This window comes from Orcinus orca, chromosome 4, assembly GCF_937001465.1.
Source record: "Orcinus orca chromosome 4, mOrcOrc1.1, whole genome shotgun sequence".
Classification (NCBI taxonomy): Eukaryota; Metazoa; Chordata; class Mammalia; order Artiodactyla; family Delphinidae; genus Orcinus; species Orcinus orca.
Genome location: NC_064562.1, coordinates 69509470 through 69535497, shown reverse-complemented (window position 1 = coordinate 69535497; position 26028 = coordinate 69509470). Strand labels below are relative to the sequence as shown.

General features: G+C 37.8%; 1 protein-coding gene across 1 annotated transcript; it reads right to left on the bottom strand.

Annotated features, from left to right (window-relative positions):
* Positions 1 to 23819: 23819 nt before the first annotated feature.
* On the bottom strand, positions 23820 to 25349 carry LOC101277422 (heterogeneous nuclear ribonucleoprotein A3-like). Its single transcript, XM_033425563.2, is given in 2 exon segments — positions 23820 to 24699; positions 24702 to 25349. Coding segments are annotated over 2 exon segments (1131 nt in total). The 5' UTR covers positions 25341 to 25349; the 3' UTR covers positions 23820 to 24207.
* Positions 25350 to 26028: the final 679 nt, after the last annotated feature.

Below are 26028 nucleotides of genomic sequence, written 5' to 3'. Positions count from 1 at the left end.
GCCTGTGCAGCCCGCCACTGCCAGGGTCCCGGGATCCAGGGACAACTCGCCTGGGAGATCGCACGGCGCGCCTCAGGCTGCAACGTCACGCCGGCCTCTGCCGCTGCAGGCCCGCCCCACACTCCGTGACCCTCCCTACCCCCCGGCCTGAGTGAGCCAGAGCCTCTGAATCAGCGGCTCCTTTAACCCCGTCCTGTCTGAGCAAAGAACAGACGCCCTCCGGCGACCTACACGCACAGGCGGGGCCAAATCCAAAGCTGAGCCCCTGGGAGCTGTGAGAACAAAGAAGAGAAAGGGAAATCTCTCCCAGCAGCCTCAGGAGCAGCGGATTAAAGCTCCACAATCAAGTTGATATACCCTGCATCTGTGGAATACCTGAATAGTCAACGAATCATCCCAAATTAAGGAGCCCTGTGGATGAAAGGCTCTTGGTGCTGCAGCCAGGAGTCAGTGCTGTGCCTCTGAGGTGGGAGAGCCAACTTCAGGACACTGGTCCACAAGAGGCCTCCCAGCTGCACATAATATCAAACAGCAAAAATCTCCGAGAGATCTCCATCTCAACGCCAGCACCCAGCTTCACTCAACGACCAGCAAGCTACAGTGCTGGACATCCTATGCCAAACAACTAGCAAGACAGGAACACAACCCCACCCATTAGCAGAGAGGCTGCCCCAAATCATAATAAGTCTACAGACACCCCAAAACACACCACCAGACGTGGACCTGCCCACCAGAAAGACAAGATCCAGCCTCATCCACCAGAACACAGGCACTAGTACCCTCCACCAGGAAGCCTACACAACCCACTGAACCAACCTTAGCCACTGGGGACAGACACAAAAAACAACAGGAACTACGAACCTTCAGCCTGCAAAAAAGGAGACCCCAAACACAGTAAGATAAGCAAAATGAAAAGACAGAAAAACACACAGCAGATGAAGGAGCAAGATAAAAACCCACCAGACCTAACAAATGAAGAGGAAATAGGCAGTCTACCGGAAAAAGAATTCAGAATAATGATAGTAAGGTTGATCCGAAATCTTGGAGATAGAATGGACAATAGAATGGACAAAATGCAAGAATCAGTTAACAAGGACCTAGAAGAACTAAAGATGAAACAAGCAACGATGAACAACACAATAAATGAAATTAAAAGTACTCTAGATGGGATCAATAGCAGAATAACTGAGGCAGAAGAACGGATAAGTGACCTGGAAGATAAAATAGTGGAAATAACTACTGCAGAGCAGAATAAAGAAAAAAGAATGAAAAGAACTGAGGACAGTCTCAGAGACCTCTGGGACAACATTAAACGCACCAACATTCGAATTATAGGGGTTCCAGAAGAAGAAGAGAAAAAGAAAGGGACTGAGAAAATATTTGAAGAGATTATAGTTGAAAACTTCCCTAATATGGGAAAGGAAATAGTTAATCAAGTCCAGGAAGCACAGAGAGTCCCATAAAGGATAAATCCAAGGAGAAATACGCCAAGACACATATTAATCAAACTGTCAAAAATTAAATACAAAGAAAACATATTAAAAGCAGCAAGGGAAAAACAACAAATAACACACAAGGGAATCCCCATAAGGTTAACAGCTGATCTTTCAGCAGAAACTCTGCAAGCCAGAAGGGAGTGGCAGGACATATTGAAAGTGTTGAAGGAGAAAAACCTGCAACCAAGATTACTCTACCCAGCAAGGATCTCATTCAGATTTGATGGAGAAATTAAAACCTTTACAGACAAGCAAAAGCTGAGAGAGTTCAGCACCACCAAACCAGCTCTACAACAACTGCTAAAGGAACTTCTCTAGGCAAGAAACACAAAAGAAGGAAAAGACCTACAATAACAAACCCCAAACAATTAAGAAAATGGGAATGGGAACACACATATCGAAAATTACCTTAAATGTAAATGGACTAAATGCTCCCACCAAAAGACACAGATTGGCTGAATGGATACAAAAACAAGACCCATATATTTGCTGTCTACAAGAGACCCACTTCAGACCTAGAGACACATACAGACTGAAAGTAAGGGGATGGAAAAAGGTATTTCATGCAAATGGAAACCAAAAGAAAGCTGGAGTAGCAATTCTCATATAAGTTATATATATATATATATATATATATATATATATATGTAGTTTGCTTGAGTGCAGTGTTTTTTGTTTTCTGTACTGAATTCATTAGCATGGGTCGGTATAAAATTTAGCATAGGTCAATATGTAATTTGTAAACTAATAAGGTCTTAAAAGTGAGGAATTAAGTCTTTTAAATTTAATTATTTATTGTAAAGAGCAGAATAGCATACATAAACAGGTGCCTAAGGAAAACTTGTATTCTAATATGGAACTCTCATGAACACCTTTTTTTTTTTCTTCTAACGGTATGATAGTAGGCCATTTGATTATTTTTATGGCTTTAACTTTACAACAATGAAATATTCGTAAATTTAAAAAAAAAAAAAGAGTCTAAGTGGACTATAATGAAAGCAAAGTTTATTTCATATCAGCACAGTAATTAAAATATAACTAACATTTAAAGAAACGATTCTAATACCAAAAAGGTATATCTAAACACCCAGGAAATTATACTAAGTACTGAATGATTCAACTTAGTGTACTATACTTCTTACTCTCCAGTTGACAAGAATAATACATATAATTGGAAATAATTTGTAAACATTAAATCATTATTTTTTGTGGGTATGAATACAGATGTAAAGCAAAGAACTAAATAAAATTTTAAAATAAGGGCAACCATCATAAATCTAAACCAACAATGTTCTGACACAACCACCTCTTGTGACACAGATTCGTTTGTTTTAGACACATCACGCTCTATAAGTAATAAACTCTACTTGAGTGTCAGGTTCATTTTCTCATTTTATAACAGTTCTAAGATACAGACTAAATGTTAGAACAAACTAGAAGGAGACAAAGTCTCCAGGCTGTTTGATGTGTTTATTATTTTTATAAGCCTCTGAGAAATATACCAATACCTGTTGGTTCACGAGTATGCTCTCCTTTTGTTCTAATAATTTTTTAAATAAATTTTGCATTTTTACCAAATTAAGGTTGGTCATAATTAGATTCAGTTTGACAAAATAAGACACACCTAAATCTAATTGAGTGAATTTTCTCTTGGTCCCCAATTGGTATTGGGGAAATCTGTCTTTTAATTCTCTTTAAACATATTTTTCCACATTCTTTTCTTTGACAGTTTTCTTCTTAAAGTTGTGCTACCTGCAGTACAACCAGATCCATGCCTCGGGCATGATAAGATGCTCTGTCTTTGCAGAACTGAAAAAGGATGACTCAAAAGGGTAACCAGACTTGTTAGAAAAGGTAAGGCTCCACCAAACTTTGTTTCTAAACTGTGTGTGTATGTGTAGTGTGTGTATAAAGAAAGAGAGGAGAGAGGAAGGAGAGAGAACATGGATGTTCACGATTGTCTTTAGGAGCTGTCCCCTTTTTTTTACTCCAAGTTGGGTTGCCAGATTCAGCAAATAAAACTATAGCACTACCAGTTAAATTTGAATTTCAGATAAACAATAAATATTCTTTGTAAGTATGTCCCATGCAGTATTTGGCATATACTTTATACTAAAAAAAATTTTTTTTTGTTTATCTAAACTTCAAATACAACTGGCCCTCCTATATTTTATCTGGCAACTCAATCACCAGGGTTCTCCTTAATGTAATATTCAACTGATTTTATTGTAAAAAAGTATCTTGGGGTGAGCTCAAGCTATATACTCCCCTAAAATTGGCCCAGGTTTATCAAGTTTTTTTCCCTTTAACTGAAAAAAAATTTTAAACAATGAAGGCAACCTTGAGATGCAAGATTGATGTCAGATGTAGAAACAGAATCACAGTGAAGGTTTAAAGCACAAAGTGTCCTTCTCTAGGCATCCAGTGTCCCTCGCCTTTAGGCCTCTCTCTTTCTTGCTTTCCTGGAATCCTATATTTTGATTTACCTATAGTGTTTTTGAGTGAATCTATTACTTTACACACATGAAACTCATCATTACCAGTGTCAGCTTTACATCTTAAATCCCTTCACCCTACCCTAGTTACAATATAATTGTCTTGGGTATTCCCTCTGCATACTTTCAGAACCACATCAAACAATGTTATGATTTTTGCTTCAATTGTCAATCATAATTTAGAAAACTCAAGAAGAGAAAACTGACCATATTTACCCATATTTTTTGCTCTTTGCATTTTTCTTTTTTCCTTCCTAATGTTCCAGTATTCCATTTTTTATCACTTCCTTTCCTTTCCAAAGTTCCTTTATTCAAACTTTATTTCAAACTTCCTTCAGCCATTCTTCTAGGGTAGGTCTTCTGGTGACAAATTTTTTTGTTTTCCTTCATCTGAGAATATCTTGATTTCCCCTTCATTGCTGAAGGATATAGAATACTGGGTTGACAGTTCTTTGCTTTGAAATATGTGCTACATACTCCTGGCCTCCATGGTTTCTGATGAGAAATCCACTGTCATTCAAATTCTTTTACCCTAGAGGTAAGGTATCATCATTTCTCTCTCACTGCTTTCAAGATTTTTTCTTTGTCTAGTTTTCAGGAGTTTGTTTATGATGATTTTGATCTGTATTTCTTTGGGTTTATTTTGTCTGGGATTTGCTCAGCTTCTCGAATCTGTAGGTTTATTGCCAAATGTGGGAAATTTTCAGCCATTATTTTTTCGAATAACTTTTCAGCCCCATATCATTCTCTTCTCCTTCTAAAACTCCAATGACACAAATGTTCAATCTTTTGCTATAGTTCCCCAGGTCCCTGAGGCTCTGTGCATTTTTTCTCTGATGTTCAGATTGGATTATTTCTATTTTTCTATCTTCAAGTTCACTGAGTCTCATTACCACCCCCCCAAAGGAATGAAAGTCCCAGCCCCCTTCAGCCTTCTCTGACACCACTTTGGTAGAGAGGAGGGGCACCCGTTACAATCCAGCAAAAATGAAAGTCTGGCATCTACACTCAGCCTTTGCTCAGTGGCAGGGTGGGACCAGTTATTCTGTGGTGTTTAGCTGAAATAGTGCCACTGTTATCCAAAAGTTTCCTGCCTTGCTAGGCTGGTCTTTGAGCAGGACAGCACAGGATTTGGGGTCAATCCTGCTTTTTCTTGTCTGCCCCCACAGGTGTTTCTGGGCTTCTGGCTTCTTCAAGTCCAAGTTTTGAATCTATAAGGCTAAAAGAAAATCTAGAGGACTCACCATTCTGTTGTTCCTCAGATGCTGAGATCCTAGCCAGTCTGCCTTCTTTCGTGCATATTTCAGAGTTTCCTTGAGAGAGAGAGAAAAAAAAAAATATCTAGAATTAACTGTATTTAACAGGAGGAATAGGGAAATGTACATTGCATCTAGTCCATCTTGTGTCAAAACCAAGAGCCAGCCAGTCATTACTAATTAAACAGCATTTTAATTCTTAGTTCTTTCCTTTGTCTACTCTAAATGGCAGCTTTCCCAAACTTTAGCATTCTCATTAAACACTTCATGCTACCCAATAACTCATTATTTTCTCAGAGGGTATACTATCTTCTATTTAACTAAGGGAATTAAAAGAATAAGACATGAACTCATTCAATTTCTCATTCTCCACCTACAAATTATCTATATTTACACCCATCTTTACCTACTTACCTTCAGTCTTAGAAGTATCTCTCTTTCTATGTGTGCTTTACATCTCATCCCAGCCCATCTTTTGAAACCATGTTCTATCAAATGTCCCTCCTTTTCCTAAACTGTTAAACTCCCACTTTTTCATCTCTATCTATCATCCTGCATACATACTCGTCTCCCTAGCAAAAACAAAAAAAGGCCCTACCTCTCCTCTAGCTGTATCCTTACTAATCACCATCTTTTTTTTTACAGCCAAGAGTAGGCAACAGTATTGACTTTCCTTCTTCTTTCATGACTCTTTGCTAAGCATAAACTCAGAGAGGTAGTGGAAAGCCCATGCAACCTTCATGGGCCAAAATAACATTTCTAAATTTCGATGTAATGTTACAATATAAATATCAATCAAAGCATTGTATTTTGTCAGAAACAAGATAAAACTTCAAAAAGATATGAAATTTACTATATGAAATTATAAATTTTATTTCATATTCTATTTATTCTGCAACTGGAAAACCACACATTTTTTCATCTAGACAAAATGAAAAGGAAAGACTTCCATAACCATCTAATGTAAAGACCTATAATTATTACATCTACCTTTTGTGAGCTTCATCTTGTAAACTTCTTTATCATGCCTGTCTATTCTTCAACCCACTCCATTCTCACATCAGCCCGCACCACCTCCACTGAAACTACTCTCAGTTATGGTCGTCAATCTCTTCTTCTTCCTACATGAAAGGAACACCTTTCAGCCCTTAGCTTATACTCACTGAAGTCACATGACTGAACATTGTATTTCCCCATCCATGAAATCCTCTTCTCCACTGGAATATTACAAAGATACTCCTTCCTGTTCATTCTCCTACCTATTCAACACCTCTTCTCAGTTATGAATGCCCACTCTTTAAATATGTGTTCCCCTTCACATTCTGTATATTTCCCTGGACAAGGCCCTCAATACTATGGTTTCAACTGCCACTTACAAGCTGACAACTTCCAAGTGTTTATCTCCAATCCAAAACTCACTCTTGAGTTCCTTCCACCTGTATGTTCCCCAAATGCAAACAAATCAAAAAGCAAGTTCATCCTCTTTAAATCTGCTCTTCCCCCTTTATTTTGTCTTTCAGAAATGACATCTACTTAGTCATTAAAGTCAGGAACACTCAGCAGAGTGCCATAATAGATTAAGGACGTCTTGCTTATAATGATATTTGTCTTATTATAATTTGTGTGCTAATTTTTATTTCTCACATGATATAGTGAGTTTATTGTTGATTTCCTAAAAATGGCATCCAATAAAGTTTTGGTGAGATAAGAAAGAAAATTTGAATTTATCTAGGAAAACTCTGCTAACCACGAAAGGCTTCCTTTGAGATTAAGTAGATTATGCTCACTCTGCAGGGCTTTCTATCTATGTGTCCACTGCTACATGCCAGCATCTGAAACTACCTGGCACACGACAGGTGCTTGATAAACATTTGTTGAATGAAAGAATAAAAGTGTTTTTTGATAGAGACTATATTTTCCACATTTTTCATAAGTCTAAGGCTACAATATTGTCCTAATTACATTAGGTATTCATTATCTATTACTACATAATAGATAATGAATCTATTATGTAGTAATTTGGGCTAATCTATTATTAGCCCAAAAACTTAGTGACTCAAAACAACATTTATTATCTCACAGATTCTGTGGTTCAGGAATCTGAGTGATGGTTAGCTGGGTTCTCTGGCTCTGGGTACCACACAAGACTGCATCTTAAGGCTCAACAAAGAACCTTCTCAGCCACCTTCAGAGGAAGCAAGTGAGAAAGCAGGAGAAAGTGCCAGCAAGATGAAGGTCACAGTCTGTTGTAGTTTAATAACAGAAGTGACAGCCATCACTTTTGCCACATTCTATTCAAGAAGAGAGTCACTAGGGCCAACCACACTCATGGGGGAGGGGAGTTCATGATGACATGAACACCAGGGAGGCAGGGTAGGGGAGTGTACATTGGCAGCTATGTCACAAGCTGCCTACCACATCATTCATAAATACTCTCCTGGGGAATAAGAGCCATTGTGGGCAGAACACTGGGGCTTATGGCCAGTGTACACTTATTAAAATATTCCAGCCATGTGCAGAAACAGACACCTCCTTCCACCATTATTAGTAAACAAACAGAATTTTTCCCTAGGGACATAGAAGAAGCCTTTCTTCTCTCTTATCTACACTCAAAAATGTCTTCAAAATGAGATTAGATTAAGTTGCAAGCATATTTTAAAACCCTGTAGTTGACATCCAGACTTTCCCCTTCCCTCCTGTATACAGACCAATCACCTACATAAAATGCAATGGAATGCTAGACTCCCTTGTCAATTTGGTCAGTCTGAGTTTGAGCTGGATTCAAAGCTGAGGACCAGAAGTAACTGCAAAGGTCAATATCTGTCTGGCACAACTTCCCTCACACAAATGACCTATTGACTAACTCATAGGTAAATTGCCATCAATAGTTTCAAATTCCACCTCAAAGGACATTAAATCTATTCATTTCTGTCTTGCTTAGTATCCACAGTAGATGAAAAAGGATTTAGAAACTTGATTAGATGAATGGTTATTGGTTGTAGGAGTCAATTCTATTATTTGTTTGGTAGAATTTGGACAACACATTAAGTTTAGAAATTAATAGAATCGTGTGGGAATTTAGAGTGTTCAGAGGATTCTTTTGGTTGTGGATGGTTAAAACTGCTTGGTTAAAAGATTTCATAGGCTCCCATATATAGCTTCTAAAGCAAAAGCTGATTCTCTGTACAGTTAGCACCAACTGTTCATTGTTTTCCATGCATACTCCAAAATCAAAACCTTGCCAGAAAATGAGAACAAAAATGATTTTGAGCTCTTATTGGAAGACAGTGAATTTGAGATGGCTGATTATGAGTTTAATTGCCTCTGAACATTTCTGAAAATGCTGCTTGTGCATTTTCTTACTGCTAACAGGATCCCTAATACTGACAACAGGAATTGTTTCAAGCAAGATCATGCAATTTAGACTTGCATCCTTTTTTCTAGACCTGCAAGTAATTAATTCTCTTTTGCATAGTTCTTGGGGTAAAATTTATGTATTAGTGGCCTTGAATTTGAGGACCCACAAAGAGGTGGAAGGGACTGGGAACTAAAGGGCAATGATTCTTATATCAAAGAAACCCTGAAGGAAATGAGGAAAGACAGGTACATGGCTCAAACTCCAAAATTGGGAAAGAGGGCAAGTACATTAAGACTGAAAGACTATGACTTGACAACAACCTAGTATGGTGGCCTTGTAATGGAAAGGACTCTGGTCTGTAAATTGTAATCCTACCTCTACCTCCATCCTGTTGTGTGATCTTGGAGCTAAGCTTTATAATCCGTAAAATGAGAGTACTGAAATGCTTGATCTTTAAGGGCCAAATTCTAGCTGTGAATTTCTCTACTGTGACCCAGAGAGGGGGTGCAACCAAATCGTCAAGTAGATAAATTTCTGGCCTACAACTCCCTATCAATTTACATTTCCTTCCTCTGCACATTTCCCCAAAAATTCTTTCCAACCTCCAGATCTTATCCTGGGTGAACATTTTTACTCCTCAGGCAGTCAAACCATCTGGTAATTAATGCTACATAGTTGACTAGTAATAAAGATGTTAGCTGATACTGGCTGAATGAATGTCCCTTCCCACAAGTAATAGCACTTTAAACATAAATGGATTCTCAAAGACTAAAACATCATGACCCAAAAGGTTGAAATTACAGTGATGAACTGAGGGGAAGTAGAGTTATTTTTTGAGCATATGTAATCATCTACCCTTCTTACTCATAAAGCTGTCCTAACTGATTTATCTAGAGTGAGAAGTTAAAGGTAGAAAGGATTGGGAAAAGTGCCGTATTAGCACAACTTTGAAAGCAGACAAACTTAGAGTTAAGTCCCTGCTTTCCTTTTTGCTAGCTGTTTGATTTTGAGCAACCTACTAATCTGTCTGATACTAGGTTTTCTCATCTGTAAAACTGGATTCATAATGCTTACATCCAGGAATTATTTTAAAGAATGAAGAAGACAACATATCTGACATATAGTACCTGTGTAAAAACTGCTAACTATCATGATTATTTCCTTGTGTCTGAGAACATAGTGATGAGCTCCATTTTAAAAAGCAAATGGTTTTATTTTCACTTCCATATGGAAACCCACAAAAAGCTTTGTTGTTTTATAAAATGAATACGCCTTATAAGATCTCTGACTATAAAATAATGACACTGGCTCAGCATAAGTAAATCAGTCTGATTACTTTATATTTACTTTTAAATAATGGATTGTTTGAATACTGCTTTACCTTGTGAAATCAAACCTTTCTACCTTCAGTGAATAATCTGCAGTCCCTCATTAATGATGGATAATTTCCCTAAGTCTTCAAAATTATCTGTCCTATTTGGATAACCTTTAAATGATGGAAATCAATTTAATTGAAATAGAAAAAGACTGACCCCATGCTATGAATCAAATAAGTATAAATGAGAAACTCATCCAAAACAGAAGCTCCCTGGATCTGCACACTTCATTAGCCCTTGGACACTGGCTACTCAATATTACTATTGTAACATTACTATTTAAATCCCTTTAGGTTTTATTATCTATAGCTTTTACCTTTAAAGACAAAGTATTGAGGAACTATGGGGCAATGAGCTGGGGGAGAGTTCTCCCCACTAACAGGGGCCAAGAGGAAGCCTCACACAGGGAGACCTGCATATTCAAAGTAAAATTGTCCTCTTTCCCTCTCCAGCTTTTCATCTGCAGGGCTCAGAGGGATTCCCAAGTGCTAGAAATAAGCCCATCCCATGGTCTTTTACACCCTCCCTGCTTAGTGTCAAGTGAAAATGCCAAAACTTTGCAACTCCAAGTAAGATTGCCATCCTTTTATCCTGCCTCAACACTGATGGTCCAGGCTAGCCTTGGAACCATCAGGACTAATTTCATAATGCCTTTTATTACTGTGCATGTCTTCATCACAGGAAACCCAGGACACCCTGCTCATCCTTCTTCCCTGAACTTCTGTCTTATTTTCCCTGAGAAAAATAAAACAATCAGATGACTTTGACAAGTTTTACTACTATATCCACCCCACTATGCAACTCTGTTCTCTTCTTTCTCTGTCATTCCTCTGAATTAACTGCCCTCCTTCCTAGTTAAGGTTAACTCCTCTACTTTGCAATAGATAGCATTAACTCCTGCCTGCTTGAATACTGGTCCAGCTGGTTTCTTCTCTCTCTTGCATATTAAGTTAATTTTTCCTGTGCCTCTCTTCCATCATCACACAGACCTGGTATTATTTCTCCCATAAAAAATGAACAACAACTGTCTCTTGATTTCACCTCCCCTGCCAACTACAGACCATTTTCCCTCCCTCACATTAGAGTAAACACCTAGAAAGAAGTCCCTGTGTCTCCAATTTTTCTCTATTTTCTTTTAAATTCATTCCAATAAGAGTTTTGCCTCCATGACTCCATGAAAAGTCCTCTTACTCTTATCATTGTCAACATGACTTCATCATTATTAAATCCAGGAGTCAGTTCTCAACCCTCATCCTACTTAACATATCAGGAGCATTCGACACATTTAAGCATTTGCTCCTCCTAGACATGGTTTCTAAAACTCCACACTCCCCTTTCTCATGACTCACCAACTACTTCTTACAGTCTGTGTGCTAGTTCTCCACAGCTCACCAACCTCAATAATGAAGTAACACAGGACTTGGTCCCTGAGCCTCATCTATTTTCCCGCTATACCCGTTCCTTGGTGATTTCATCCAAGGCTTTAAATACTGTCTCTATGCTGATGCCTCCCAAATTTAATCTCTAGCCAGGGCCTTACCTCTCAACTTCAAACTGCCACTCAACGTCTCCACATGCATGTCTAATAGGCATCCCAAGGGTAGAATGCCCCAACTGAACTCCCAGGTTGGTCCTTCTTTCCAAACCTCTACCACAGTCTTTTTTAGTGAAGAAGAGCTTCATTCTTCCAAGTTGCTCAGGCCAAAAACCTCAGTCTGTCTTGATTCTTCTCTCTTTTACACATGTACACACTTACATGCCATCCCTTCCAGCACCAAATACTACCAACTCTGTCTTCAAAATATTTCCATGCCATCCCTTCCAGCACCAAATACTACCAACTCTGTCTTCAAAATATTTCCATGCCATCCCTTCCAGCACCAAATACTACCAACTCTGTCTTCAAAATATTTCCATGCCATCCCTTCCAGCACCAAATACTACCAACTCTATCTTCAAAATATTTCCAGAGTCCAACCATGTTTCACCACCTCCACCACTACTATTCTGGCCCAAGCCACCATTACCTCCTGCCTAGATTATTGCAATGGCCTCTGAAGTGGTCTCTCTGCTTCTTTCTGTGAATTCTCAACACTGTAGCCACAGGAATTCTAGGAAAATTTATAAGTCAGATCATATCACTCTTCTGCTCAATATCTCAGATTAAGAGCCAATGTTTTTACACAATGGCCTTCAAGGTCCTGTAAAGTGTAGCTCTTTGCTAACTCTCATCTCCTATAATCTGACTCCCCTTTGTTCCTACCCTGCTGAGTATCTTGTTCCTCCTCAGACTTTGTCAGGTGCACTTTCACATCAGGGTGTTTGCATTTGCTTCCCTCATGGCCAGCATGCTCTTCCCCCATATACCCGCGTGACTCACTCCTTCATCTCTTTATGTATAGTCTTTGTTCAGGTGTGCTCTTCTCAAAAAGGTTTCCCCTGATCATCATATTTAAAAATAGAAGCCCCAACTCTGACCCTCTGTCCTCATTCACTGCTTTGTTCTTCTCTTTTGCACTTTCACCATATAACATGCTATGTATTTTACTTATATCCTTTCTTAACTGTCCATCCCTACTAGGATGAAAGCTGCACAAGAGCAAGTACTTTTAGTTTCATTTTATTCTCTGCTACCTCAGGTGCCTAAAGCAAAACAATTTTAAAAATTGAAAAATTCTTAGATGTCAGGAAATAAAAAATGTAGTCAATTAAGGTACTGTTATAATAATAATAGCAAACATGTGTAATGCTTACTATAGATCTTTACATATGTCTGTCCATTCATATAATTAACTCGTTTCATTTCCAAAACAAATCTATGAATGGATAATATTTTTGTTCACATTTAGAGATGAAGAAATTGAGGCCCAAAGAGGTGAAGAAGCTCCTTCAAGATTATACCAAGAACATGTGGGGAATCAGAATTTGAACCTGGAATTTATACTTTTCTAAGTTCTGCTTCCTCTGTTAAAATTGGGAAAATTAGGTCTTCCTTTCAGGGTTGTTGTGAGAATTATAAATAATATATACAAAGTATAAACACAACAGCACAGTGTCTAACTCTGGCATGTCAGTACATGGAAGCAATAATTATGCAGCCACTGCTGAACATACAGAGTAAAATTTGGTACAAGGAATCTGAAAATGCCTTTCTAAACAGAAGTGCTATGTTATTCAATCTCTCAATTTGTGTTTTGATTGGCAGTGCCATATTTAACAGAGTCCTTCAAAATCACACACATGAAAATTAGTCTTTCCTGTCTATGGAAAAAAAAATTGGGGTTTTGGTTTTGTTTTTTTAGCTTAGCAGCTGTATTATGCAAGCCTGCATCAATGTACACACAGTCTGAAAATGCAGGCATATTTGTTTTTCAAGTCAAAAAGGAAGACTTTATAAACCACTCAGTATTAGAGCAGACTCTAATCTGCTCTTGATTTAAGCTTGCAGAGCTGCAGTAGGAAGAAATCTTTAAACCCCAGACTTGCTGATTGGCATGAGCTCTATTCTGGCACCACAGAGGAGCCAGAAACAAGGCTCCATACAGGGATTCTGACATGAAGTGGGGTAGATTGATATTCCTATTTGTGTTCCAATGCCCCCAAAATACCTTCACAGCATGTGAAACAGAATGGGGGCTCTACTGAATTTGTATTCTGGAAAACAAACTAAAAGGTCAACACGCATGTATATTTATAATGGAATTGGCATTTGCTAATCAGTGAGGGGAAGTGTTTCTTCCTTTGTAGCAACTTCTCAAACTTTTCTGGGGAGAACTTGCAGTCAGTCTTAGAAAGCTCTTTATACTTCAATATTTTCAGTACACTTAGGACAAAAAGTGGTCAAACTAATAGTATATTGACTTTATAATTTCAATACCAAGACTAAAATGCAGTATCAAAGTAGTACATTTTTCATGTTCATCAAAGGGGAAAAAATATACTATGGTATAATTAAAGTAGAAAGTATCAAAAAAAACAAAGAATACTTGTTTGAAAACTACATTACAGCATACATTTCTCAGATTGGCAAATATTCTTTAGTTGGAAACTATGGGCAGAGCATGTCAATTTCCCAAGGAACAAGAATTGTCAACTACCTTTATCAAAATAGAGATAGTACCTTTATATGAGTCTTCTTCTAGTGAGAATAGGTAAAGCGGTCCTGCCTTCCTAACTTCCAATCCTAGAGACTTGAAATTTAACGGTCATTTTGTCCTAGGTTAATTTGTTTTTAAAATATTTGTTTTCATGACTCAGAGATATCTAGAAAAATACATTAATAATGAAAGCATCACTTTTGGAATATACAATCAGAGTTTCTCAATATACCTCCATTTGGTTTATCAGGTTATGTTGTCTGATAGGACCTTTCTCCAGAATTCATATCCTTCATATAAGGTGACTCCTGCACAGACAGATTGGTGGAAATGCTGGACCAGAAGCTTCTCTGCCTCATTTAGCTCCACTGTATTTGCTGTGGTCATTACATCATCTGTCTTTCTCAGTCGACCCACTCTCTTAACCCTTTACAATTTCATCTCCAGAGATTATTTTGCATAGGTTATACTTCTAATTTTCTGAGTCCTAACAACATAGAATTCCTTAATGTCATTAATCACATAATCCAACCCACACTCCTACTTCTAGGAACATCTGATCATCTCCATGATTTATGGCTCCTTGCAAAGCTTAATCACAGAAGCCAGCAGTTCCTCACCTGACCTCAGCCCCCTGCTCATTTGTTTATTCTTCCTCAGATAGTACCTGGCTTCTACTACTTCACATATGGAACTCAATAAATATCAGTTGGATTAAATTGGGCTTATCATTTTCCTTATTATTTTTTCAGTAACTTGGGATTGTAAATGAACTTCTGGGTTTTAGGTGGATTTTAGTTTCAGATATGAGTGGCTTGGGAATTAGTTGATGGAGTGAATTAGCAGCAAATTTGAGTTAGTGGGGAAAAAACTAGAATAGGTGAATAGGAGGTAAAGATTAAAAGGTGAGATGAAAATCATCCCATTAAGACAAAGCTGAGACCAAGGTGAGTCTGCGAAAAGATTTATAACTCATGCAAGTAAAATAATAATAAACTTAAAAGTTTAGCTTGCACATATGTGTAAAATGTGAACTATAGTGGATAAAGGTGATGAGCAGGGTGATGTGAAGAGACTGTGGGCAAAAGATAAATTGAAAAAGGGGTTGTTATGAGGTAATCGCTGCAGTTAGCATATGTTATCCTGGCATGATTACACACTGTCATTAAGGAGAAATGAGAAGTTAAAAAATTTCTTACCCAATAGAACGTCTTTGTTTATTGACAAAATTGCTTTGTTGTTTCAAATGAGGAGTTAATATTCAGAGCATTACAGCTGATATTTTTTATTTGATAATGTATCAATAGATATTGATTGTCTTCATCCTATATTTGTACTGATTTGTTTTGGAAAATGGAAAAACTAGTCATCCCATCTCTTAGATTGACCCAAAAAATTCAAGACAACAAAAAAAATCTTCCTGGGAATTTGTGCAAAGAGAATTTAAATGGAAGTTAGAGAATTATTTGTGTACCTTATTGTGATAATCCCATTGAGAGGCAGCTTCGTACAGCTTATGAAAGCACAGGCTTTGGTGTCAAACTAACCAGGATCCCAGCCAGTGCTCCACTATTCCCTAGCTGTGCCCCTTTGGGAGAGTCATAGCACCTCTCTGGGCCTGTAAACTCTGTAAAATGAGGATAACCCCTATACCACAGGATTGTTTTGGAAATTAATTGATGTGATATATGTAAGATAGCTGCTACATAAATTGAATTATGTATGACAATGACAATGATGGCAACAATATCATATTTTAAGAATATCTGAATTTTAAGTCTGTATAACCAGCAGGCCGCAGACTTTGTCTTCTAGGCTGCGCAAAGGGAAACTTCCCCAAAATGAGAGCAGTGCAGGGTTTGGTATATAAGCATTCAAGTAGTGCCCTACTCAAAGGCACCACCTCCCCTACATCTTAGACTTCTGTTAACTTACATGAGTGTGTGAGAGCAGAAGTAGAGATCGTGAGCTTTCCAGATGGGTCTGGGGAAGTGGAAAAGAAGCTCTCATCCATAAACACTGGCCCTTAAAGCAGTGCACACTTGCACATATATACCTACACATACACATGTGTGTGTGAATTCATGCATGCATACACATATAAACATGCACATGGCTGAGCCCTGGCTAGCCCTCACCTGCTCTGAGGTCTCAGAACCCAATTTTTAACCTCCAAAGGGGGCTGGGAAGGGGATCAAGAATGTGTGCAGTGTTAGTGGTGTGTACACCAATGTTACAGGGCTGTGAGTGGACACAAGAGCAGTGTGTGCACAGCCGGCATTGCTGCCACATAAGGGCTCCTCAGGTTGTACAATCATAGAAAGAAATTTGACTTAAGCAAGTTAATCTCTTCTAATTCAACAAAGGTATTAAAAGGGCAAGTGGTGGCCCTAGTCCCGAGGCCAAACCTGGAAATATGACACAACACAAAAAGAAAGAATCAGGAGAACATACGACCAGAGATGCAGGCAAATCAGGCACCAGCTCGCAAAATGGGCTCAGACCAGCAGGACTATGGAAGGCAGAAAGCAAAGAGCAGGGAAGGGCTCCTTGGGTACCTCTGAAGAAGGTCATATCCTGCTGCCACTTTCCCTGGCTGCCTCTGTTCAAATCCCTGTTCAGCCACTTACTACATGGTGACTATAAACAAGTTGTTTCAACAGCACGTGCTTCCATTTTCTCATCTGCAAAATGGAGATCAAGATTCTACATTTGTCATAAGGTTTGCATATGTGTGGTATGTGTGTGTTAAACTAATACATGCAAGGCAGCACATAGAAATAATCATTCAGTAAAGGCTATTATCATCAGTATCATTTGTATTATTATTCATAAACTTGTTGGCAAATTCTCAGAACCAAGGATTGCTTTGCACCAAAGCCAGTCCTCCTCCCTGGCCATATCCATGCCATGAGAAATTTGTAAAAGCACCATTACATCCCTCCCAAATCTGTATGTTCCAGAGGATCTTCAAGCGGGACCAGAGACCAGTGGAGAGGAACAGGGCCTGACACAATGGCCCCCACCAAAAAAACTTCCTGATCTTTTTCATCTCCTCCATTTTCCAAGTCAGCAGGCAGAGGACAGTCTCCAAAACCATGAAGCCGCTCATCTAGGACCTTGGCCAGGTGCACAAAAGTGAGCACACGGTGTGCAATTCATCATGGAGAGTTTTGCAGAGTTGAATACAGTACTATGAACTGCCAATTATGCGTTAATACCAGAACATATTGAGGAAATTGTCCAGAGAACCTAATGTTATCATGAAAACACAATGTGAAACACTCCCTAAATTCTGCTTCTGGGGCAAAACAGTTTCCTGTATATCATGATAAAAAAATTGTTAAAAAGAAATAAAGGCTTTATTAAGATGCAAATCAGGGAGCATAAATGCATCCCAGACTAAACATTGCTTCTTATTTAGGCGATCTGGATCAACCATAAATAACACATGAAGCTTCTAGAACTCCTGCAGGTCATAATGAACCTAATGTAGAAGGACAAGATTATGATGCATAAACAAGCTTACCAGGACAAATGGGATGCACATCATAGCCAAGCCCCATGGCATCAAAAATAATGATGAATCACCACATATGTGAACAGGGTATTGCAGCGGCTGTCAGAGCAGCGTGTGTATAGATACAAGCCATGGAGTAATTCTGTTTAAGTACAGTCACTGGGCCCACTGTGCACCTAGGAATTATGGCAGGCACCTCAGATAGCATCTTTAATGACTATTCAGATGAAGATAGGATGATTAATGATATCCTTTCTCATTTTTTGAAGTACAAAATATGAAGCCAATCCTACATAAATTCCGCTACCTTGCAGACTGAGCAACAATCTCTCATTATAATATATTCCTATAAATCATGCAGGATTACATGGGAGAAATGGCATAGCTCTGCCTTTAATTGTTTCTCTGTGTGTGTGTGTGACAGAGAGAGAGAGAAAGAAAGAGAAAAGAGAGGGAAATGGAGTACCATCTACCTTAAAAAGTCCTTTTAACTAAAAGTGACTGGTGTCATGTGTTCGATGATATATTTTGTTTCTTTAGAAATAAATGGAGTATTCATAGGCTAGCACAATGCCCAACACAGAGTACTTGTTCAATAAACATTTGTATAAGAAAAGGAGAAAGAGAATAAAAGGACAAAGAAGAGTAAAGTACGAAAGAAGAAATGGGAAAGAAAAATGATCAGAAATGTTTTCAAATCACTCTGACCAGCAGAAATGCCAACTCCGTGTATGTTTTACATGGAGTAAAAGCACAAAGAGTATTGATGGAAAGGCTGTAGCTATTACCACACAGTTCCCTGGTGAGATATATGAAGAGCTAGTAGGTCCCCTCACTGGGCAGTGGCAGAGCTAGAACTGAATTCCAGGTACCCTAGCTCCTAAATACTTAGGTGAAAGTTTATATATTATATGCTATCTAACCCTTTTTCAAGAGCCTCTCACCAGGTTGATGTGGTATCAGAAGGCAAGACACGAAATACCAATTCTAATTGTTTCCATTAGGCAGTCACATTGAGTTGGTTTCAAATCTAAAAAACAACTGAACTATTTCTGCCTCTTCAATTGATTTCCACAGTCTTTTCTCTTGTAATTTTGGTAACTTTCTGAATTCACAGACTTCAGTCTCTTGGGTAGCTCCATACTTCTGTTAGATACTTTACTAATCTACTACTCTGCCTTACATCCTTCTCAACTTCATTGTTCACTGCTAGCCATAATGTTGTCCCCAGTCAGCAAGTCTTTTTAATATGTTGAAACTTTAGGGTGACTGATATGGGTTATAGAGTTGGACTAAACTCTATAGGACTAAACTCTATAGGACTAAAGTGGATATAGAAAAAAATTAATGTCACAAGTCATTTACATCCATTATTCTAATGGATTTTAAAACAATGAAGTTATTTTTTATCAAGGCTTACTGAAAATGCATACAGTTTAGAAGCCATTTGATTTCCACATAGTCTATATTTTAACATTTAACAATGTGACAGTCTCAAAATGGCACACTGTCACAGTTGAAAATCACTTTAGAAATTCTGAACTACTAAATTAAATGTGGGGTAGGCCACATACAATTATCTTCGGAATTGTAGGGCAGTGCTGGCTCTCAAGGACTTAGATGACAGTATCATGATCATATGACCCATAAAACTGTTCTTTTCTCATATTACTTTTCTTAAAGTCTAAACTTCTCATGAAATGTATTTTCAAACCAAAAGTCTTACCTCTGAGGCTAGATTGATTTAAAAGAATTATATTCTAATTCCTTAGTATTTAGCCATCTTCATGATTCAATTTCTTTATTTTCATATGTCTGTATATCCCGTGAAAGTGAGATTAGCCAGAATACTTCATTCTTCATGGGTTTGTGAAAGGGAATTTCTCCAGGGTCATTGAAAAGGGGAGAAAATAAGTTCTTCTAGGAAGCAGGACTAAGTGATACTAGGAAACTCAATAAAGTAAAGATCAAAATAGAGAATAATAGAGAAAAATTAAGGTAGGAATAAAAATGATGAAAGTAAAAGATTGAATTTGAAAATAGTAAAGTTAAAATGAGCGAATGCTAGTATGTTTTAAAATATATATGCAGATGTGAATTAGAAATACAGAGTACAAATAAAGATATGGAAAAGATTATGAGAACAAAACACTGCTGAGCTATCAGTTGTATAATTACTGTGAACCACATTGAAAACGTCCCACCCAACCCCTATGCATTACAACATTTGCAGTGGATCTGTCCATCCCTTGAAGCTACTGATACCAACGTCGTGCACAAATTTGAGAAGCCAGGATGTTTGATCTTTGGCAAACTGATGACTAGTTGATCCTTTCTTGCATATAATTCCTATATTTCTAAGCCAACATTCTAAAATAAGGCCTTCCATCTACTTATATTCCCCATGCACCATTCTAAATCTGACAGGCACTTATTTTCTATAACACACTCTTTCACTACTCCTTTTCAATCCCATCTACTGTGTACCCTGGAACTTGCATTCCATGATTAACAAACTTTCCAAAATCTTTCACCCTTTTAGTAAAATTTTCTTTTATTACATGTTTTAATTTAAATTTTTGTACACCACTTGACATAGGCATTATTAATGCTCATCAACATTTCTTTTTTTTAATTGAAGTTTAGTTGATTTACAGCATTGTGTTAGTTTCAGTTATACAGCAGAGTGATTCAGTGATTTTCAATTCTTTTCCCTTATAGGTTGTTACAAAACATTGAATAGAGTTCCCTGTGCTATACAGTAGGTCCTTGTTTGTTATCTATTTTATATATAGTAGTGTGTGGATGCTAATCCCAGACTCCTAATTTATTCCTCCCTCCCACAACCTTTGCCCTTTGGTAACCATAAGTTTGTTTTCTATGTCTGTGGGCCTATTTCTGTTTTATATGTAAGTTCATTTGTATCACATTTTTAGATTCCACATATAAACGATATCATATATTTGTCTTTCTGTCGGATTTACTTCACTTAGTATGATAATCTCTAGGTCCATCCACGTTACTGTATATGGCATTATTTCATTCCTTTTTATGGCTGAGTAATATCCCACTGTACATATATACCACATCTTCTTTATCCCTTTCTCTGTCAATGGACATTTAGGTTGCTTCCATGTCTTGACTCTTGTAAATAGTGCTGCAACGAACGTTGGGGTGCATGTATCCTTTCCAACCATGTTTTTCTCTAGATACATGCCCAGGAGTGGGATTGCTGGATCATATGGTAACTCTATTTTTAGTTTTTTAAGGAACCTCCATACTGTTCTCCATAGTGGCTGTACCAATTTACATTCCCACCAACAGTGTAGGAGGGTTCCATTTTTTCCACACCTTCTCCAGCATTTATTGTTTGTAGATCTTTTGGTCATGGCCATTCTGACTGGTGTGAGGTGGTATCTTGTAGTTTTGATTTGCATTTCTCTAGTAATTAGCAATGTTGAGCATCTTTCCATCTGCCTTTTGGCTATCTGTATCTCTTCTTTGGAGAAATGTCTGTTTAGATCTTCTGCCCATTTTTTGACTGGGTGGTTTGGGTTTTTTTATATTGAGCTGTTGAGCCGTTTGTACATTTTGGAGATTAATCCCTTGTCAATCACATTGTTTGCAAATATCTTCTCCCATTCTATAGGTTGTATTTTTGTTTGTTTATGCTTTCCTTTGCTGTGCAAAAACTTTTGTTTAATTATGTCCCATTTGTTATTTTTGTTTTTATTTCCATTACTTTAGGAAATGGATCCAAAAAGATATTTATGCTATTTATGTCAAAGAGTGTTCTGCTTATGTTTTCCTATAGGTGTTTTATGGCATCTGGTTTTATATTTAGGTCTTTAATCCATTTTGAGTTTATTTTTGTGTATGGTATTAGAGAAAGTGCTAATTTCTTTTTTTTGCTTTGCAAAAAATTACTCTTTAATTAGTGAAAAATTCAAATTCAAGCCTTGCCTAATGCTTATTGCCCTTCCTTGCAGGTCTGAATGCTAGACCTAGTGACTGTGGCCAACTATCTCTCATTGGTGTTCCAAAAGGCGAAGAGCTCCTTCCTGCTAGACTTTCTTCGATATTTCAGTTGTAATAAGCAGATTTAACTAGCTTTTGGAAAGTTGCTCACTATCACCATAGTATGTCATGCCTTCACTTCTCTGTAGTTGAAGTTCTTGCTGCTGCCTTGTCATTCTTTATTTATGCTGACTTGTCCATACTCAAAAAGCTGCTGAAGTCCTGTCTTAGTGAGTCTCCTTTGACCCACACTGTGCTTAAAAAGCACATCTTAGGTCCTTTAAAGCTGGTTAAATCACTCTCCTCATGGCTTAACTTTCCACACTGTTCACAAGAACTAAGCTAATACAACTTATAAACAGGTCACATACACAGATTTCACCTGCTTATAGGTTGCAAACATCAACTTACTGACAATATTTTCACTATTAAACTAGTTCCAGAACACAGAAAGTTTGTTAACAGTACAAATTAACCTCATATGCCATTAAAGGATACTGTCAAGGTTGTGTCAAACAATTTCACAAACATAGAAACAGGAAATGTTAATCACCCCCATTCCTTCAACCTTTATTATATGAATAAAAGAACTTGAGACAATTTAGCTTAATTTTAATAAAATGTTTCCCAAGCATTATTTTGACCAGGCACCCAGGTTTAAGTTATGAACTTTGATAGTGTCCCTTTATATAACCAACACTTTAAGTTGTTAAAGACTTAACCATTTTCTAATAATTAGCCTATTTTCTACACTGCTTATTCACATATGTCCATTAACAAATGGTATGTTGTCTGTTACATTTATTGGTTTGTGAGTGTTTTCTGGAAAACTGCAGCATCTGTGAAGACCGATTTCCATGCTGGCATTGCATGCATCCAAATATTAATGCACAGAGGCACAGAATTAGAGCAACGAGAGCATATTCAAACACTAGCACGCCCCATCCCCCCTTTTATTGCTTGTTTTGCTTAGTACTTCTTAAAACAAAAATAAGAATCTCAAATTTAATGTTCAACTACCGAAGAAATAATAACAGCAGGGCACATACTTAGGGCTCGAATTAAATTTTAAGCACTAGCTGGCGCAAAACAGAAGACATTGGTTTATATATATATATATATATACACATACATACATGACCTTGTTATCTAAGACTCTTCTCAACCAGGGTCTTCCAAACAAATTGTAAACTCATACCAACATGATTTAGGTTCAAGCATACACATGGAAATAACAGTGTGTTCTTTGGGATTTTTACAAACTCTGACTATCCAAATTTGGATTCAGGTCTTGAGGAAGTGAAAAGCTTGTTTGTACTAAGCAACTGTGCTACACTTCTACTGCAGTAATCACTTGGGATGATTATATCTAGACTATCCTTGGTTTCATCCAGTAAAATGCAGAGGGTACAAACAGGAAAGCATGCCAGCCAGTTAACGGTTCAACAATGCGTGATTTTTATTCTCTTGCTCTGAGAGCTTGTATCAACAAAATATATATTAAACCAAGGAAAATAACTGAAGATTTATGGGCCTCTTGTGCTTTAACAGGGAAAAAAAAAAAAGGTAGCCACTAATTCGCTCAGATACAGCAGGCTTAGTGGTCCTGTATTTTGAAGATTTTACGAATGTTTCTTAAGGTAGGAGGAAATGGAAAACATTCACTATCCCTTTCCAGAATTTAAACAGAGGGCAGGAGACATTCTTTACACCCAAATAAAACTATGGCAGCAGTTCACATGTGACCAAGGTGAATGTAGAATGGAAATGTTCTAAACATAGCTAGGACTCTCAGCAAAGCTAATACACTAAAATCATATGATTACATTTTGAAAGAAAATGCACAAAAACCAAATAGGAATTTTGAGATTTTTCATTTGAAGTAAATCTTAATGCTATTAAATTCGCAAATATGCTAATTTAAATAACCAATTCTATTATCTAAAACACACATTGCAAACATACAAATATCTATTCTCTCCACATGTCAGAGCCCATTCATTTCATGGTTTGGAAATGGGGAGAATAGATCTCCTTAAACTGCAAGTCAGCAGGTGTTTCTTTACAGTTAACTTTAGCAAAATTCATACAAAATAGTAATTAACAATGATCTTCTTTACTTGTTAACTCACAAGAAAACACCTTCAAAACTGCATTTTGTTAGTTTCTGTACTAAAATGTAGAAAAACTGAACTACACAAATATTGAAAAGTTAAAAATTCCTTAATTTTTTATTCCTGGTACCACTACCACAATTTACAGGGCAGTATACCTGATGTAATGAAAAGAAAAAGAAAAAGAAAAAGCTATAACAGATAAACGACCTCAGGAACGTACATCTAATTGACACTACATTGCATTAATCAATAGCTGCACTTTTTGCAAACTGTGGCTATGACAGTCCTGAACAAGAAGGGTTTCCTGTTTAAGCTGCAGTATCTTTTCTGACTATGGATCATCGTTCCTTCTGTGGCAGATTTTTACAGTTCCTCTAATGCATTTGGGACGACTGTCTCAAAGTAACCTGCAGCTTTCCTGACAACTCCTCACTCTCTCTCCTGCTAAGAACTGTAGCCCTTTTCTTCTGAGTTTTTAGAACCTTCTGCTACCACATCCACCACTTCCACCACCAGATCCATAACCATCACCATAGGGACTTGCCGAGCTTCTTCCACCAAAACTGCCTCCCTTCATTGGTCCATAATTTGATTGCTGTTGTCCACTATAATTTCCAAAATCATTATAGCTCCTACCACCACCACAGTTACCTCCAAAATTTCCTCCTTCATTGTAACCATCATATCCTCCACCACCGCCACCATATCCACCACCTTGGTTTCCATATCCTGGTCCACCACCGCCATAGCCTCCTCTACTACTATAACCAGGACCACCACAATAGTTACCACCATCGCCTCCAAATCCATTATATCCACCATCACCTCCTCCATAACTACCTCTGCTGCCACCACCTCCACGACCATAGACTCCTCTTCCACCAAAGTTTCCACCACGGCCAAAGTTACCTCCACCACCTCCAAAGTTTCTTCCACGACCCATAAAGTTGCCAGATACACCTCCACGACCTCTTTTGATGCAGCAGATTGCATTTCTTGTTTAGAAAGGGTCTTTTTCACTTCACAATTATGCCCATTAATAGTGTGGTATTTCTGAATAACAATTTTATCAACTGTATCATGATCATCAAAAGTTACAAAAGCAAATCCTCTCTTTTTTCCACTATGCCTGTCTTCCATAACTATGGTTTCAATCTTTCCATACTTTTCAAAGTAGTCTCTCAAATTATATTCTTCTGTATCTTCTTTAATACCACCAACAAAAATCTTCTTCACTGTTAGATGGGCACCAGGCTTTATAGAATCATCTCTAGAAACAGCTCTCTTTGGTTCCACTACATGCCCATCAACCTTGTGTGGTTGAGCACACATTGCTGCATCCACCTCTTCAACACAAGCGTAAGTAACAAAACCAAAGCCCCTGGAACGTTTTGTTTGAGGGTCTCTCATCACCACACAATCTGTAAGTGTGCCCCATTTCTCAAAATATTCTCTTAAGCTATCATCTGTAGTTTCAAAGCTCAGACCACCAATAAACAGTTTTCTCAACTGTTCTCGTTCCTTTGGATCGTGGCCCTCCTCCCCCCGGTGGTGGCAGCGACAGCCGGAGTCGGGCTGGGGGCGGCCGGGTGGCGGTTTTACCTCCATTTTGAGACCAGACTCACTTCTTCCAACTCCGAAAGTGCTAATTTCATTCTTTTACATGTAGCTGTCCAGTTTTCCTGGTACCACTTATAAGATATAATGTGTTTTGGATTCAAAGAATCAATATTGTCAAAATGACTATATTACCCAAGGCAATCTACAGATTCAACACAATCCCTATCAAATTACCAATGAACTAGAACAAAAGAAAATTTTTAATTTGTATGGGAACACAAAAGATCCCAAATAGCCAAAGCAATCTTGAGAAAGAAAAACAGTCAGAAGAATCAGCTCCCTGACTTCAGACTATACTACAAAGCTACAGTAATCAAAACACTATGGTACTGGCACAAAAACAGAAATATGGTTCAATGGAATAGAATAGAAAGCCCAGAAATAAACCCACACACCTATGGTCAATTAATCTACAATAAAGGAGGTCAAATTATATAATGGAGAACATTTCTTATTTTCTTTGCTTTCCTGAATATATATGTCTTGCTACCCCCTTGAAGTTAGGTATGACAATCTAACTTTCATGGCCCAATGAAATGTGAGTGGAAGGGACACTGCATCACTTTGGAGAAGTATTTAAAAGCCAGTATGTGAATTTCTATGCTACTTTCATTTACTTGTGGAAAACTTACCTTGCTATGCAGGTGACATAATATGAAACATGCAGGAATACTGA